At 45.5% G+C, this 16722-nt stretch overlaps 1 protein-coding gene across 2 annotated transcripts; it reads right to left on the reverse strand.

Annotated features, from left to right (window-relative positions):
* Positions 1-10884: 10884 nt before the first annotated feature.
* Positions 10885-15785, reverse strand: LOC100281529 (KANADI-like transcription factor FEATHERED). 2 transcript variants are annotated; one of them, XM_008663674.4, is made up of 6 exons: positions 14729-15785; positions 14429-14505; positions 13358-13403; positions 12945-13053; positions 11737-11806; positions 10885-11567 (listed from the first exon to the last, which is right to left on the reverse strand). In XM_008663674.4, the coding sequence occupies exons 1-6, from the start codon at positions 15297-15299 to the stop codon at positions 11439-11441; spliced, it is 1002 nt and encodes a 333-aa protein (XP_008661896.1). In that variant the 5' UTR covers positions 15300-15785; the 3' UTR covers positions 10885-11438. The 2 variants fall into 2 exon arrangements, with proteins under 2 accessions (XP_008661896.1, NP_001147919.1); NM_001154447.2 differs by having other exon boundaries at positions 10999-11567; positions 12876-13053; positions 14729-15777.
* Between the last annotated feature and the right edge of the window lie 937 nt (positions 15786-16722).

Here is a 16722-nt window from a genome sequence, read left to right on the forward strand (position 1 = left end):
ACGTGGAACTAAATGCCATACCTCATTCCTCATGAAGTTGTTGAGTTCCTCTTGCATTGCCAGCACCCAATCCGAATCTTGAAGTGCTTCCTCTACCCTGTGTGGCTCAATAGAGGAAACAAAAGAGTAATGTTCACAAAAATGAGCAACACGAGATCGAGTGGTTACCCCCTTATGAATGCCGCCGAGGATGGTGTTCACGGGGTGATCTCGTTGGATTGCTTGGTGGACTCTTAGGTGAGGCGGTCTTGGATCATCTTCCTTGTCTTGATCATTAGCATCTCCCCCTTGATTATTGTCCTCCTCTTGAGGTGTCTCCTCTTGATCTTTATCTTCATCATCTTGAGCTTGATCCTCATCTTGGGTTGGTGGAGATGCTTGCATGGAGGAAGATGGTTGATCTTGTGCTTATGGAGGCTCTTCGGATTCCTTGGGACACACATCCCCAATGGACATGTTCCTTAGCACGACGCATGGAGCCTCTTCATCATCTAGCTCATCAAGATCAACTTGCTCTACTTGAGAGTCGTTAGTCTCATCAAACACAATGTCACATGAGACTTCAACTAGTCCAGTGGACTTGTTAAAGACTCTATATGCCCTTGTGTTTGAATCATAACCAAGTAAAAAGCCTTCTACAGCCTTAGGAGCAAATTTAGATTTTCTACCTCTTTTGACAAGAATAAAGCATTTGCTACCAAAGACTCTAAAATATGAAACATTGGGCTTTTTACCGGTTAGGAGTTCATACGATGTCTTCTTGAGGATTCGGTGAAGATATAACCGGTTGATGGCGTAGCAAGCGGTGTTAACCGCCTCAGCCCAAAACTGATCCAAAGTCTTGTATTCATCAAGCATGGTTCTTGCCATGTCCAATAGAGTTCTATTCTTCCTCTCCACTACACCATTTTGTTGTGGCCTATAGGGAGAAGAGAACTCATGCTTGATGCCCTCCTCCTCAAGAAAGCTTTCGATTTGTGAGTTCTTGAATCCGTCCCGTTGTCGCTTCTAATCTTTTTGATCCTTAAGCCGAACTCATTTTGAGCCCGTCTTAAGAATCCCTTTAATGTTTCTTGGGTTTGTGATTTTTCCTGCAAAAAAAGAACACCCAAGTGAAGCGAGAATAATCATCCACAATTACAAGACAATACTTACTCCCGCCGATGCTTATGTAAGCGATCGGGCCGAATAGGTCCATGTGGAGTAGCTCAAGCGGCCTGTCGGTCGTCATGATGTTCTTGTGTGGATGATGAACACCAACTTGCTTCCGTGCTTGACATGCGCTACAAACCCTATCTTTCTCAAAATGAACATTGGTTAGTCCCAAAATGTGCTCTCCCTTTAGAAGCTTATGAAGATTCTTCATCCCAACATGGGCTAGTCGGCGGTGCCAGAGCCAACCCATGTTAGTCTTAGCAATTAAGCAAGTGTCGAGTTTAGCTCTATCAAAATCTACTAAGTATCAGGGTAGAAGAGGCCTTGCAGGATCCGGACTAGGTGTTGGCCATGCAGGAAGAGCTCAACAACTTCAAAAGGAATGAAGTCTGGAGCCTAGTGCCACGTCCAAAGCAAAATGTTGTGGGAACCAAGTGGGTCTTCCGCAACAAGCAAGACGAGCATAGAGTGGTGACAAGAAACAAGGCTTGACTTGTGGCAAAAGGTTATGCCCAAGTCGCATGTTTGGATTTTGAGGAGACTTTTGCTCCTGTGGCTAGATTAGAGTCAATTTAGATTTTATTAGCCTATGCCGCTCACCGTTCCTTTAGGCTATTCCAAATGTACGTGAAGAGCGCTTTCCTCAATGGGCCAATCAAGGAGGAGGTATGCGTGGAACAACCCCTGGCTTTGAGGATGACATGTATCCCGACCATGTATATAAGCTCTCTAAAGCGCTCTATAGACTTAAGCAAGCCCCAAGAGCATGGTATGAATGCTTTAGAGATTTTCTTATTACTAATGCTTTCAAGGTTGGGAAAGCCGATCCAACTCTTTTCACAAAGACTTGTGATGGTGATCTGTTTGTTTGCCAAATATATGTTGATGACATTATATTTGGTTCTACTAACCAAAAGTATTGTGAGGAGTTTAGCAGGGTGATGATGCAAAAGTTTGAGATGCTGATGATGGGCGAGTTGACCTACTTCCTTGGATTCCAAGTGAAGCAACTCAAGGACGGCACCTTCATCTCCCAAACGAAGTACACTCAAGATCTTCTCAAGAGGTTTGGAATGAAGGATGCTAAGCCCGCGAAGACACCGATGGGGACTGACAAACATCTCAACCTCAACAAAGAAGGTAAGTCTGTTGATCAAAAGGCATACCAATCAATGATAGGTTCATAAATGTATCTTTGTGCTAGTAGACCGGCCATTATGCTTAGTGTATGCATGTGTGCTAGATTTTAATCCGACCCCAAGGAGTGTCACCTTGTGGCTGTTAAGCGAATTCTTAGGTATTTAGTTTCTACGCCTTGCTTCGGGATCTGGTATCCAAAGGGGTCTACCTTTGACTTAATTGGTTACTCAGACTCCGACTATGCCGGGTGCAAGGTTGATAGGAAATAGCACATCAGGGACGTGCCAATTTCTAGGAAGGTCCTTGGTGTCCTGGAGTTCCAAGAAACAAACATCTATTGCCCTATCCACCGCTCAGGCCGAGTACGTTGCCGTAGGACAGTGTTGCGCGCAACTGCTTTGGATGAGGCAAACCCTCCGGGACTTTGGCTACAATCTGAGCAAAGTCCCACTCCTATGTGACAATGAGAGTGCAATCCGCTTGGGGGACAATCCTATTGAACACAGCCGCACTAAGCACATAGACATCCGGTATCACTTCCTAAGAGACCACCAACAAAAGGGAGATATCGATGTTTACCACATTAGCACCGAGAACCAGCTAGCCGATATCTTCAACAAGCCTTTAGATGAGAAAAGGTTTTGTAGGTTGCGTAGTGAGCTAAATGTCTTAGATTCGTGTAACTTGGATTGATCTATAGCATACATGTGTTCTATGCCTTTGATTATGTTACTTTGAGCATTTATTGTTTATTTGTGGTGCTCAAGTTGTACAAGTCATCCCCGGACCTCACAAGTCTGTATGAAAATGATGCACATGTTTAGGGGGGAGATGAGCTACAACTTGACTCCTTTGAGACTAACTTGTTTGTTTAAGTACACTTGAAGTAGTCTCGAAGGACCATTGAAAGAGAAAATGAACTTGGGCGACGAAAAGACTTCCACTGCACTCCGATATAAGTGTATTTACGTCCAAGCTCATATTAATTCTCTCATTGCCTTTGTGCTCTTATTTGACATTTTGGTGAAGCAATAAGGTTAAAGGGCCAAAAGTTTTCCTGGTTTGGTGCTTAATGCCAAAGGGGGAGAAATTAAGGCCAAAGCAACTGGATCAGCTAACCACTTGTGAATTTCAAAAATAGAAGAGTTAGAATTTGTATTTTGCACAAATGACTCTTATTGCAAAATTTGGTGAATTTCAAAAATAGTAGAGTTAGAATTTGTATTTTGCACAAATGACTCTTATTGCAAAATTTGGTCTCTTATGGGGGAGAATATTGATTATGGGAAAAGGGGGAGTTTTTGACACTTGATCAATTTTACTCTTGCAATATCTCTCCATTTGCCCAAACAAGAGTGTCTGACTTAGAGATAGGAAAAAGGATTTGATTTGCAAAAACAAACCAAGTGGTGGCAAAAGTGATCCAAATATGCCAAATACTAAAGGTAGATAAATTTGGTCTTCAATTTGCACTTTTTAGTTGCTTTTTAATGTGTTGTCATGAATCACCAAAAAGGGGGAGATTGAAAGCGAAATGTGCCCTTGGGCTATTTCTATAATTGTTTTGGTGATTGAATGCCCAACACATTGTTTTAAGTTCATATGTGCTAACTAAGTGAGAAGTGCAAATCAAAGAGAAAGGTATGTCTCTGGACTTAGTTAATTGTTTTTGGTTACTAACATGTTTATCTAAGTGCTAGAGACATGACCAAGAAAAGAGAAAAAGGATGGAAGAGAGAATGACTAAGTCAGCCAAACCAGCACCAGCCTGTGTCGCATCGGACTATCCGGTGCCCAGGCTGGCTCGGCGGTGAACTGGCCGCTCTCGGGAATTTGCGCGGCGACGTGGCTATAAATCACCGGACTGTCCGGTGGTGCACCGGATTGTCCGGTGAGTCATCGGCGTCCATGCCTAAGTCTTCAGCGACGAACTCGTCGCTCTTGGAAAAAGCCGAAGGCGCCGCGACTAAAATTCACCGGACTGTCCGGTGAGCCAACGGCGCTCGCGGCCAACGGTCGCCTGCGCGATCAACGGGTGACACGTGGATTAGCCAACGGTCGGATGATCGCACCGGTCTGTCCGGTGTGCACCGAACAGTGTCCGGTGTGCACCAGACAGTGTCCGGTGTGCCAACAGATCCAAAGATCCAATGGTCGGCTTCACCAGAAAAGGAAAGAGATCGCGCACCGGACTGGTACAGTAGCTGTCCGGTGGTGCACCACTCGACAGAAGGCAAGAATTGCCTTCCAAGTTGATCTCCAACGGCTCCTAGCTGTCTTGGGGCTATAAAAGGGACCCCTATGCGTCTAGAGCAGAACACCAAGCTTGCAAGAAACATTCTAAGACGCCTAGACTCTGCAATCACGCAATCAGATCATCGTTCTTGAGATTTGAGCATCGTTTGAGTTGTAAACTCCCTGTGCTGTGTTCGTGTGCTCACTTCTTCACTTGTGTGCGTGTATTTGCTGCGATTCGAGTCTTGTGTGCGTTGCTTTCCCTCCCTTACTCTGGTGCTTCTTTGTGATCTATATTGTAAGGGCGAGAGGCTCCAACTTGTGGAGATTCCTCACAAACGGGAGAAGAACACTAAACAAAAAGACTGTGGAATTCAAGTTGATCATTGGATCACTTGAAAGGGGTTGAGTGCAACCTTCGTCCATTGGGACGCCACAACGTGGAAGTAGGCAAGTATTATACTTGGCCGAACCACGGGATAAAACACCGTGTCTCTTGTGTTGCTTTTCTCTGTGATTGTTTTGTTCGCAAGAGCTCGCTTCATAGCAACTTGATTAACTCGCACTAACACTATTATAATCAAGTTTGTGGATATTTAGTGTTTGATTTCACAGGATCACCTATTCACCCCCCTCTAGGTGCTCTCAGATACAATGTCCATACATAGGGACCCGACCTTTGTTGTTTTCACATTCATGCGTGCGTAAAACGCTTAGCATCCGAAGCTTTGGAGATTGTTTATATATCTCAAAGGTATCACTATAATCATTTGTAATTAGAAGAATAATAAAAAGGATGAAGAATAAGCTTCATAACCTATTTATATCTATACTTTGCCTCATGTATCTTCCATGTCTTATTCAACCTTCTCCCTTTAAATCTTCCTCCCTTCATGGGAGGATATGGGGAGAAGGCTTGACCAACTTAATTAGGTTGCCCTATTTTGGTTTCTTACATGAATCTTAATAGGTGACCAACATGACCTGTCTGATGTTCCACCAGATGCCTCACCAGAGCTCCGATATTGTTTAATGACACGTTTTGGAGTATTCGGATTATAGATGTTGGAGATCTCTGATACTAAATTTCAATGATGATTAGAGCCCTTTGATGAGCACATAACTTCTATAAGAAGAGGGTAATGGTTGGCTTTTGTGTGATGTTATAAATAAGACTTATGTCCACGAATTACCACTCTCTTGTAACCCTTAAATGATGCCCACACCCTTGAGATCCTCCTTGTATGGGGCTCTTATGCTTGTCCTAGCAGGAGATCATGAAGAGCAACTCTAGTGAAATGCTCGTGGCTAGCTGGAATGCTTCTTATGTTTGATTCTTGTGGCACCCAAGTTATAAGTCTAGCTTGAGCAACTAGTTAGCATGCAAATCATTAAACTAAGACTTACCACAAGGATGTAGGTTACCGACATGCAACTGAACCTCAAGGATAAATCTTGTGTTCATCTCTTGCCTAGTTTAAATTTGGTATAGACCACCACACTTGCTTTACATTTATATCTTGTGCTTTTGTGTGCTAGTTGCATGTAGTGTGAAAGGGAATGGACTTAACCATTTCCTATAATTGATTTTCGTGTTTGATGTCCATCACAAACCATATGGACTAACTAGTTTGCCTGGCTGCTATTTCTTCTCAGGCGCATAAAGTTCAACATAAACATACAAAGAAAAAGACTAGAGGTAATTCTACAAAGTTTGGAGCATACAAAAATTGGTGCAGCTAGTGGCGCACCGGACACTGTCCGGTGCCCAGGCCGAGGCACCTTGCGAACTGACCGCTCTCGGGTTTTCTCAGAGTCACTCTGCTATAATTTACCGGACTATTCGGTGAGCCAACAGAGCAACAGTCAACTTCGCCAACGGTCGACTGCGCTGACTGCGGGAACAGTGAACAGTGGAGAAGTCAGAAGTCAGTCTACAAAGTCAGAACGCACCGGACTGTCCGGTGCCGTAAGAGGATAGAAGACTTCAACGGTCAACAGCTCCAAACCCCAACAGTCGGCTGATGTGGCACTCACCGGACAGTGAACAGTGCCATGTCCGGTGCACCACCGGACTGTCCGGTGTGCCCGTCGACAGCAAAGTCAGCCAACAGCTAGGAAGTGGTTGGAGGCTAAAAATACCCCCAACCACCTCCATTCAAGCCATCCAAGCTTCCTACAGTTCTCATTCAATACAAGAATAAAGAATACACTCCAAAGACACAATCAAAGCATTCAATCCTCTCTAAGTTCCAAAATCAAGTCAAGTGATCAAAAGAGTTTAGTGACTTGAGAGAGGGTGTTTTGTGTTTTCTTTGTTGCTCTTGTTGCTTGGATTGCTTTCTTCTTCTCACTTTGATTTTTCTAAGTGCTTTGTAAAGCTAGCAAGAGACACCTAGTTGTGTGGTGGTCCTTGCGGGGCCATAGTGACATGTGTGATTAAGAAGAAGCACTCGACCGGTCTAAGTGACTTATTGAGAGAGGGAAAGGGTTAGAATAGACCCGACCTTTGTGGCCTCCTCAACGGGGACTAGATTCTTTGGAACCGAACCTCAGGAAACAAATCACTATATTCACTTGTGTTGATCTTCACTTGATTTGTTTTTCCTCTCCCCTCTCTCTAAAGTTCCCTTGCTCATATTGATTTGAGTTTGCTCCCAAGGTTATCTGCATTGATTGAGCAACTCATAGCAAGAGTAACAATCTTCCGCACTTTGAATTTATTTCTAACCCTAACCCCAAGTGTAGTGTGTGTTTAAAGTTTATAATTTTCAAGTTTCGCCTATTCACCCCCTCTAGGCGACTTTCATAGTGTAGTACTCTAGATTAGTTGTAGTTAGTTAGTAGTAGAGTTGCTAGTTTTGATGCCCACTAGTTTAACTAGCTAGAATACTCATATGTAGTTTCTTGTTGCTTGTGGTTATGTTCTCTAGTAGTAGATTTCAATTACAAGTAGAATTGTGTAGGGTCTTGCTTTGGTCAAACTAGAGATAGACAAAGTAGTTGCTATTAGGGTCATATATAACACTAATCACTTTTATCTAGTGTTGTTCCGTTTTGTATAGATTTTTAATGGCTATTTAATCCTCCCCCTATGTCCATCTAAATCATTTCAATTTGTATTGGAGCCACGTTGTCATCAATTTAAAGGCCAAGTAATCTATGGTGTTGAAAGATGAGTACTAATCATGTTGGCAAGCAACCACACTTTGATGGAAGCAATTATGACCATTGGAAGAAGATGATGTGTTTGCAATTGAAGGCTATGAGCCCAAAGATATGGAGAGATGTGGATTATTCGTTCATTATGTTGGATATGAAGGACACACCACCAAGATGAGAGGAGAATTAGTAATTAAATGATCACACTCTCAATGTAATCTATGAAGAACTTGAGCCCAAGGTCTATGTGTCAATAATAGTCATGGAGATGACACATGAAGTATGGAAGAGACTTGAGGATTATTATGAGGGCACATCGGTGGTGAAGGAAGCGAAAGTTTCCACCTTCAAGGACAATTATGCCAAATTCAAATTGTCGAGTGCTCGGGAACCGGGTACCCGAAAAAATGGCCAACTTCGTCGACTAACTCTACAAGGCGGACCAGATGACCAACTCTTCGATGATGACCAACTCCGTGAGATGGACCGAATGACCAACTCTCCGATGACCAACTCTGATGACCAACTTCCCCGACCAACTCTGCGAGGCGGACTGGATGACCAACACTCCCTCTGCTCCCAGCACCGAGGATGCGTTGCACACTAATAAGGAATCATATAAAAACAAGTATACAACTTATCAGAAGATAAAATTAAGCATATTTAATATGAATATTAAAGTCCTGTATTTACCTGCAAGTACTAGTCCTGAGTCAACGACATGGTTTAGGTGTCCTATTCGCTCACCTTCTCCCCAAGGACGGAGCTATGGTAAGTGACGATGGCCTAGATGCACGCCTTATAGTGTTTGTCCATAACGAGCTTCTTACAGCTCGTGGTAGCCACCACATCCGCCCTGCCCTCGTATCCAGTCTCGCATCTGAAGAAATCCTGCATACAAAGATGATGTATCCATACATTATTTAAAGAATGTGCAACGAATGCGACATATTAAATAATATAGTGCAAGGAATATTAACCCACGACTCTTGATTCACCCGCTCCGCCTTGTTGACTTTTCTGTCGTCCTGATCTACTGTATCGGGGCGACAGCGTAGTAGTCGAAGATGTAGGCTGGGCCCGTCACTCCGACGTACTCAACAAGTCTAGGCAAGTGTTACTTGCACAGAAGGCCCAGGATGCCATTAGGGTTGTGGTCGTGACCCCCTGCATTCTCCACAAACTTCAAAGGCATGTCCAAGTGATAAAGAAAAAGTATTAGTTTTTATTATGAATTTGAACATATAATATAAATAAGCAGCGACAACATCTAAAGTTGCATACCTCTCCCCATCGGGTCGAATCAGCGGACGCCTATCATGAAGTATGGGTCGCTGAGAAAGACTCGTGGTATCTCGCAAATAGATGTTCCTCGAACCTCAGGCGCCAGAACCTGAGGCATCCTGCTGAGCGTCGTCGTCGTCCTGCTACGCCGCATCGACAGCGGCCTGCTGCTCCACCTGTTGCTGAGCGTCGTCGTCGTCTTGTTGTGTAGTCGTCCTGTTGAGCGTCATCGTCATCCTGCTGCGCCGCATCGACAGCGGCCTGCTGTTCCACCTATTGCTGAGCTTCATCGTTGTCTTGTTGTTTAGTCGTCCTGCTGAGCGTCGTCGTCGTCCTGCTACGCCGCATCGACAGCGGCCTGCTGCTCCACCTGTTGCTGAGCGTCGTCGTCGTCTTGTTGTGTAGTCGTCCTGTTGAGTGTCATCGTCGTCCTGCTGCGCCGCATCGACAGCGACCTGCTGTTCCACCTATTGCTGAGCTTCATCGTTGTCTTGTTGTTTAATCGTCCTGCTGAGCGTCGTCGTCCTCCTGTGCCAGAACTTGAGACTTACTTTACCGAGTGTCCACCTTGGACACTCGGCAAAGCTAACGGCCATCAGCTGACGACGCCTTGCTGAGATCCCTTTTTACCGAGTACTTAGCTCTCAGCAAAGAAGTCTTTGTCGAGAGCCTTTTTATGCCGAGAGTTTGGCTCTCGGCAGAGACTCTATGCCGAGTGCCGTTATATGCAGAGAGCAACACTCGACAGAGTATGTTTTGTTGAGTGTCCGATAAATAGCTCTCGACAAAGAGCCACATTTCAGTAGTGAACACAGACTACTCTAGCTCATGATTTAGTAAGCTCAAGCTATCCTAGCTTTGAGCACACTCCTTCACACTTAGCTATTTCTGGCTTCCAAACAATACAACCAACAACCAAGAGGACACATGTCATTACTCTCTGGCAGGCCGAACCTGTCTAAACCCTAAACCCCACACTACATTCTCTCGTGTTAACCTGAAGTACAAGAAGTCTCCATGCATCTTGTACCCTCACGGACGATCGGCCATCATGTGTAAGATTTCGACTCAACCAGAGTGCGTTCGATTGAGTTTTGAATTTTTTTTCATTGGTTAATGCCGGTGAAATGAAAACAGTCTGCCCTAAACTTCTATGCAGCGCCGGCCCTGAGGGCAGGCGAACGGGGCGGCCGCACCGGGCCCCTCATCTTCAAGGGGCCCACCCATTCTACATCATATATACATGCAATCAAATATGAAATACATTTAGTTAATTTTTAACTAATTGGTTCTACTCGTACGAGAGGTAAGAGCTCGTGATTGTATTTCCAGTGTGCCTATCAAGGGTGCGAGAGGCGAGACGCTCCAGACAACAACGCGAGATAATATGGTGTGAATGATCATGAGCCTAAATTTAATTCATCTCCTACTAAAAATGGTAATATTGAAGAACAACCAAATTTTATTGAGTGTTTATATTGATATGAATGTTTTTAAATGTTTCTTAAGTACTTATATTAATAATTTTATACATTAAAAATAATTGTATGGGCCTCTATTTAAGCCTTGCCCTAGGCCTCTAAGATCTCAGGGCCGCCACTGCTTCTATGCCTTGTCAATGCTAAATTTCCACGTTCAGCAGGGGCAGAAGTTCGTCCTTCTGCAAGCTGAGTTTTGGATTATAGTGTTTCCACGTGCTCCTTTTATTTGCTTTTGCTCCAGTACTATGGCCTTGTCAATGGCTACACGAGCACTTCGATTTTTGCTGAAAGAATAATTTTTGGACGGTGGCCCAAACCAAAAGAAAGTAAGATTAGGGTCCCCATTAAAAAAACTCGGGTCGCCTTCAAATAAGCATATATTGCAAGGGTTTGGTGATCGCCTTATCCCATCACGACAAAGAAAAGCTGAGCTCAAAATGCAAATGGAGCGCTCAAGGGCATGTGACTGATGCAGGAGAAAGCAACAACACAGGTCACCCCCGCCCTTTTTTCCTTTGCACGTACTCCTGCGGCCCCTAGCAAATGCAAGCTCATATGCATGCATTGTTGCTGCGAAAAAAGCCCTTTAAACAGATGGTCCGATCCTAAACGCAAACGCGCTCGATCTAACACAACAACTCCATCCATTACACACATTGCATCTGTGTTTAGCTAGCTTTCGAACGATCACCTCACTCTACCACTACTACTACCACTACCCTAGAGCTAGCTGCTGCTGATGCTACACCTTTAATCCTTTTTCCTGGCTGCTGCTGCTGCTGGTGTCTGTCCATGGCCTAGCTTCTTTTAACGATGAAAGATGCATATATGCTGCCTCTCTCTCTCTGGGACCATGAGTGCATCCTCCGTCTTAACACGATCCCATGAACACGCACGCACGCAATGCAAAGCACCCCGTCTTATATAGTAGCCTATAGCTAATCCTCCTCCGATTATATCGTCCTCTGGTCGCTTTGCACGCTAGTGCCTGATGCGTGGGCCTAGGGTGAACTCCAGGTTCAACTCGCTGGCACACGACGTCGTCTCCGACACGCAGGAGGAGTTCATGTCCGAGAGGATCTCCAGGCTCTTGGACTGCATCGTCTGATCCTGCACACACACATGCATGCATTAAGTAGTTGATCGGTCGATATATATATATATATGTTCAGTTCAGTTGGCCGGCCTCATTATCACATGAACTAACAATAATTAAGGTGCAGTAGTGCAACAGGCTCACTGTGTTCTTGTTTAGTGTAGTATATATATATCTGCGTACCTTGAGAGATCGAGAATGCATGCTCATGCGCCCGGTGTTGGACTCGCTGGGAAAGCCGGTCCAGTCTTCCCTGTAGACACAACAGAACAAAGCCACCAACAGACACAGAGCTCAGTTAGTACCGACGCATCGTCACAAAGTAGGAGTAAGGCTAGCTAGTATGGTAGATCGAGTTTGATCGATCTGATTATGATTTTCCTATGAAAGTTGATTTTTTAAGAGAAGTGAAGTGATTCTCTCCTATTCTTTAACATAAACTCTTCAAGTCACTATAAAGAATGGCTTCACAGAATTAGGAAAAGCTAATTTTTTTTTTCGGCCCCCAACTTGTTAGTTTATTTCGAAAAAAACACTTCATAAAATCTGCGGAGAATCACTTCTCCCTAAAGAAAAAAACTGTTTGGCAAAGCTTCTCTGCTGCGGTCTAACAGTGTGTGTGACTACATGGATATGCAATGGGTAAAAGAGCTAAAGACTGTAACACTGCATGTTACTGCAATACTGTAACGGCAGTGGACCTAGTTATTAGGAAATGTTGACACCATATATAAAATTCTTAACAAAATGTATATACGCCAAAACATGTGTGCGTGGATACACTACGACTATAGCCACTATATATATACTTGTACCTCACTGTGAACTGTATGCATACACACTACTACTATACTGACAAAAAGGCCACGACGGGCATACATAATGAGGCCATAATTGAGGCAGGCACATAGAGACACCTACTACTAGGCGGATCCATGTCAAAACTCTCAAAAGGTTTTGCTGGTCTCCATGAAGTAGGGGCGCTTTCCTGAGCTCATCATATTTATTGGGAACTGATTCTCAGGGAGAGAGCAGATGTGCATGTGGGTAAAAGAGGCTTGCCTCTTTCCATGACCTAATAAAGCTAGCAAGTAAAGCACCCACTACTGCAACAAAGCTCGAGATTTGATTGACAGTGTGTGTAAGTTGACATCAGGGAAAAAGCTAGTTCTTGATCCATATGTCTGATTCTAATGTAACCCTATTCTTATTAGCTTACTGTTCTAATGCACACATGTGGTATACGTAGTACTTATCATAAGATTAATAAGCATGTATGTATGTAACTATGTATGTACGTATATATGCAGTTATATATGCACCTTGAGGAGCTATTCCAGAGGGCACCATGAGCACCGGTGCTGCTCCCATGATCGTTACAGGCAGCTAACCTTCCATGCCGCGCCGCCCCCGACTCTGGCCTGCCGGCGCCGTGCAGATCGAGCGAGTTGTCGTCGCAGATCTCGCCTGCCGACCCGTTCTCGAACCCATCAGCTAGATCTGCAGGACCCACGCGTACGTGCGTGCAAAAAAGAAACAATTATTAGGCAACAAGAATAAGATTAGCATATATATGTATACTGATCCTTGGCATATACTACTACTACCACCACCACCACCATAGGAAAGGAAACACAAGTGATGTTGAAGATGAGTAGCTAGCTAGCTGGTCGATGATGAAAAAAGAGGGAATAAAACGGAAGGCTGAAGCAGCAGCAAGGGGGCTGGCTCATCACTCATGTCATGCTAGCTAGCATTGATTCTAAAGCGCGAGCAAACAAAGCACAAATCTTGTACTATTCACCTGACGAAGCTGCCGGCCTTTCGGTGTTCTTCACGGTCCTGTACATCTGCATGCAGCACACGCAGCAACATGGCAAAGGATCATTAGTTTATAGGCCAGGCAAAGCATATCTATCTACCAGCGTATCTACGAACTACATTTGAAGCAAGCAACTCGCAGTACAAAATAGGGGAATCTCTTTGGCGAATCATAAGATTTGCGTTTTTCAGGAGGATAGATACATCGTGCGTGCGTGCGTGCGTGCATATATATGGGCTATCCTGCTGCAAGATTTGATTTGACACCTTAAGGCATAAATCAAGAACAGCAAAGGGGGAAAGTAGCTAGCTAGCTAGCAAAGGGGAACCACCACATTCACACTATCGACAGGCATTATTCATCAAAGGCATAGTATTAGAGTAACTACTGTGTCTGTGTGTGATTCATGTGTGTAGTACAATAGCAAGAGAAAAGAGTAGCTTGCATGGTGCCCTAGATGTGAATGAAACCTGCATTTTTTTTTTTTTGCTTTTGCACCAAAGTTGAGATGCTTGGACCTAGCTAGCTAATGATGATCATATAAGTTTCCATATGCATGATTTTTACAAGGGATATGACGCTAATAATGTTAGGGCCGATGGAGGAAGACACTACAGGGAGTTATATTGTGCACTGTTCAGACTCTAGCCCCATCTGCCCTGCCCATCTCTCTCTCTCTCTCTCTCCTTTCTCCCTTCGCTCACTTTCTTCCACTTTGATGCATATCATCTGTTGCATGTACACACACATACAGCATCGAGCAGTGTGCACCGTGCACTAGACTAGTACTAGTAGTGGCTACTAACTAGCAACAGGCAGGCAGTCTCTCTAGCACTGATGCGGCAGCAAAACAACAAGAGCCAGCAGAAGGGATCACCATATGATTTGCATGTGTTTATGTTAACCTGTTCCCTGCTTGATACTAGCAGCTAGCTTGTTCAGTCCTACGGTGTGTCTATTACTGTCATGGAATGATCAGATCGAAATGTAAAATATAGGAGGTGTAAATTGTTAAGTTGTGTGAGAAGAAGACGAAGGATCGGATCGGAGTACCTGCAAGTGAGACTTGACATGAGCCAGGGTGAGATCCTTCACGTCCATGAGCTCAAGAACTGACTTGGGTGTTGCCCCTGGTAGTTTACCATCATGCACAAGAACAAGCAAAATCGTCAGTTGACGATGAGGACAGATCATACTCATGGATGAACGCATCAAGAAGAAGAACGAAGAAGAAATGGAGGAACACAAGAAAGGTAGCTAGCTAGCTAGCTAGCTAGAGAGACAAGGTTGCAAGGGCAGATGCATGTCATGTGCATGGGGCGATGGACCCGGAACCGGAAGAGGGCAACGTACTTTCGTGGCCGCCGAGGAGCTCGACGGCGTGCACGAAGCGCGCGTGGAGCGTGGACGTCCAGCGCATGCGCGGCGCCCTGGCGGCGCGCTTGGCCGCCGTGGGGAACCCGGCGACGACGCGCGTCCCGACGCCGCACCCGGCGCGGCGCCAGGCGCCCGCGGCGACGTGGCAAGGCTCGCAGAAGCACGGGCCCGCCGCCCCCGCCGCGTGCGGCGGGAACGTCGGCGGCACCGCGTGCGTGTGCGGGTGCTGGTACAGCGGCACCCCGCGTATGGGCCGCAGCATGGCGGCGGCGTCGGGGTGGTAGTAAAGGCCGCCGGCGGCCCCCGCGGCGGCGGCGGCGTTGGGGGGCATCGGCATCGGCATTGGCAGCGGCATCGGCATGGGCAGCTGCAGCGACGGCGCCATGGCCACCGCCGGGTTGCCAGGGATCCCGTTGCCACCGCCGCCTGCGGCTGCCGCGAGGAACCTGGCGCTGAGGGCGGCGCCGTGGTGGTGGTCGTGCGGCGTGGCGCTGGCGGGGAGGCCGATCTGGAGGGAGAGGTCCGGCTGGGAGGGGAAGAGCTCCATGGGTCGATCACACACACACTCTCTCTCTCTCTCTTGCAATCCCTTTGCAACTACACTCTACACTTAGCTTGTTGCAGACGAGCGAGTGACAAAGAGCGCTGTCTTTCTCCTTTCCCTCTCGCCCGTTTCTTTGTCTGTGGAACGAAACTTGTGGTGGCTTGAGCTCAGCTAGCTAGAGGGATGGACGGGGGGATGCTGTCCTTTTCTAGAGAGTGGGGGGTGTAGAGAGAGAGAAAGACAAGGGGTAAGAAGGTAAAAGCTAGAGAGAGAGAGAGATGGGCAAAGCGTAGTTTACTATGGAGGGAGGGGGGGTGGATGATGAGTTAATGATGGGAGGGCAGCAGTAGACCTGAGCACTGAGCAGCAACACCCTGTTGGGCTGGGCATGGCGGACACAGAGACAGAGGGTAGCTAGCTACTAGCTAGCTTTTCTCTCTCTCCCCATGACTGGACGACGACGACAGAGCTGGAAGAAGATGACAGTTTGAATGGCAGGGCAGGGGGCGGATTGCTGCATTTGCTTGCTTAAGGAAGGGGGTAAAGAGATATTCCAACCCACCACTTTTGCATTCGCATGGCAGCCCTGCTTGCATGAACAAAAGGCCTTTTGGATCATCGTGGGGTGAGAGCTCAGCTGCTGCCTAATTGTTGCGTGACTGCTGGGGTTGTTGGCACATGTTTTTCTTGCTAGCTAGCTTGCAAGTCAGCAGAAACCTCTTGCCTGTCTATTCATCATGCAAACTAAAACTAGTTTGTTTGTTTGTTTATCTGCATTGGATTAATGGTGTTTATCAGCACCGTATAATATTTGCTTCATCGAACAACGTACGCCAATGCTGCGTACGTTTTGTGCGAAAGGGCCATGTAGCCTTTTTTTATTTGCTGTTTCATTCAACCCTGTTTGCATATCCATGACAAACATTTGACGACTTTGCTTCAACCGGTTGCCCTGTCCTCCCAGCCCAGGCCTCAGTTTCAGTGCGTGATGAACTCCAGTTAGGTGGCTGTTGGTTTGTATACATAATATGGGTCTTCTCACTTTTCTGCGAGCTTCTTGTCAAAGCTAGCTGAGGGGGTCATTGTTCATTGTTCAAATGCTTTCTATATATATGCTCTAAATCGTTTTACCATTTTCTCTAGTGTATATAGAAGTCTAGTAATTATATATATATGTAGATATATATAGCAAAAACTATAAATAAACCTACAAAAGCATGCAGCTAGTTGATGAATTAATTTGTTAGGGTTTTTTATGGAAAAAAACTGTTGCAGGTTTTTTAAGACACTCTATTGAACACACAAACTTTGTTTTGTGTGTACACCTGACGGATGGATGCACAAGTAGCACGTACGTACGTAGGCGCAGCAGACAGCTCCTCACTTATGTCGTGTACGTACTTGGTATTCAAAGACTACTCGCAAA

This window comes from Zea mays, chromosome 10, assembly GCF_902167145.1.
Source record: "Zea mays cultivar B73 chromosome 10, Zm-B73-REFERENCE-NAM-5.0, whole genome shotgun sequence".
In the NCBI taxonomy this organism is placed as follows: domain Eukaryota; kingdom Viridiplantae; phylum Streptophyta; class Magnoliopsida; order Poales; family Poaceae; genus Zea; species Zea mays.

What these genes read in the sequence shown, in the direction of transcription:
- LOC100281529 (NM_001154447.2), bottom strand. Translation starts at nt 15,299, where the DNA reads ATGGAGCTCTTCCCCTCCCAGCCGGACCTCTCCCTCCAGATCGGCCTC. An exon ending in GCTCCTCGGCGGCCACGAAA is followed by an intron (nt 14,506 to 14,728) that starts GTACGTTGCCCT and finishes GTAAACTACCAG; the next exon opens with GGGCAACACCCAAGTCAGTT. An exon ending in ATGTCAAGTCTCACTTGCAG is followed by an intron (nt 13,404 to 14,428) that starts GTACTCCGATCC and finishes TGCTGCATGCAG; the next exon opens with ATGTACAGGACCGTGAAGAA.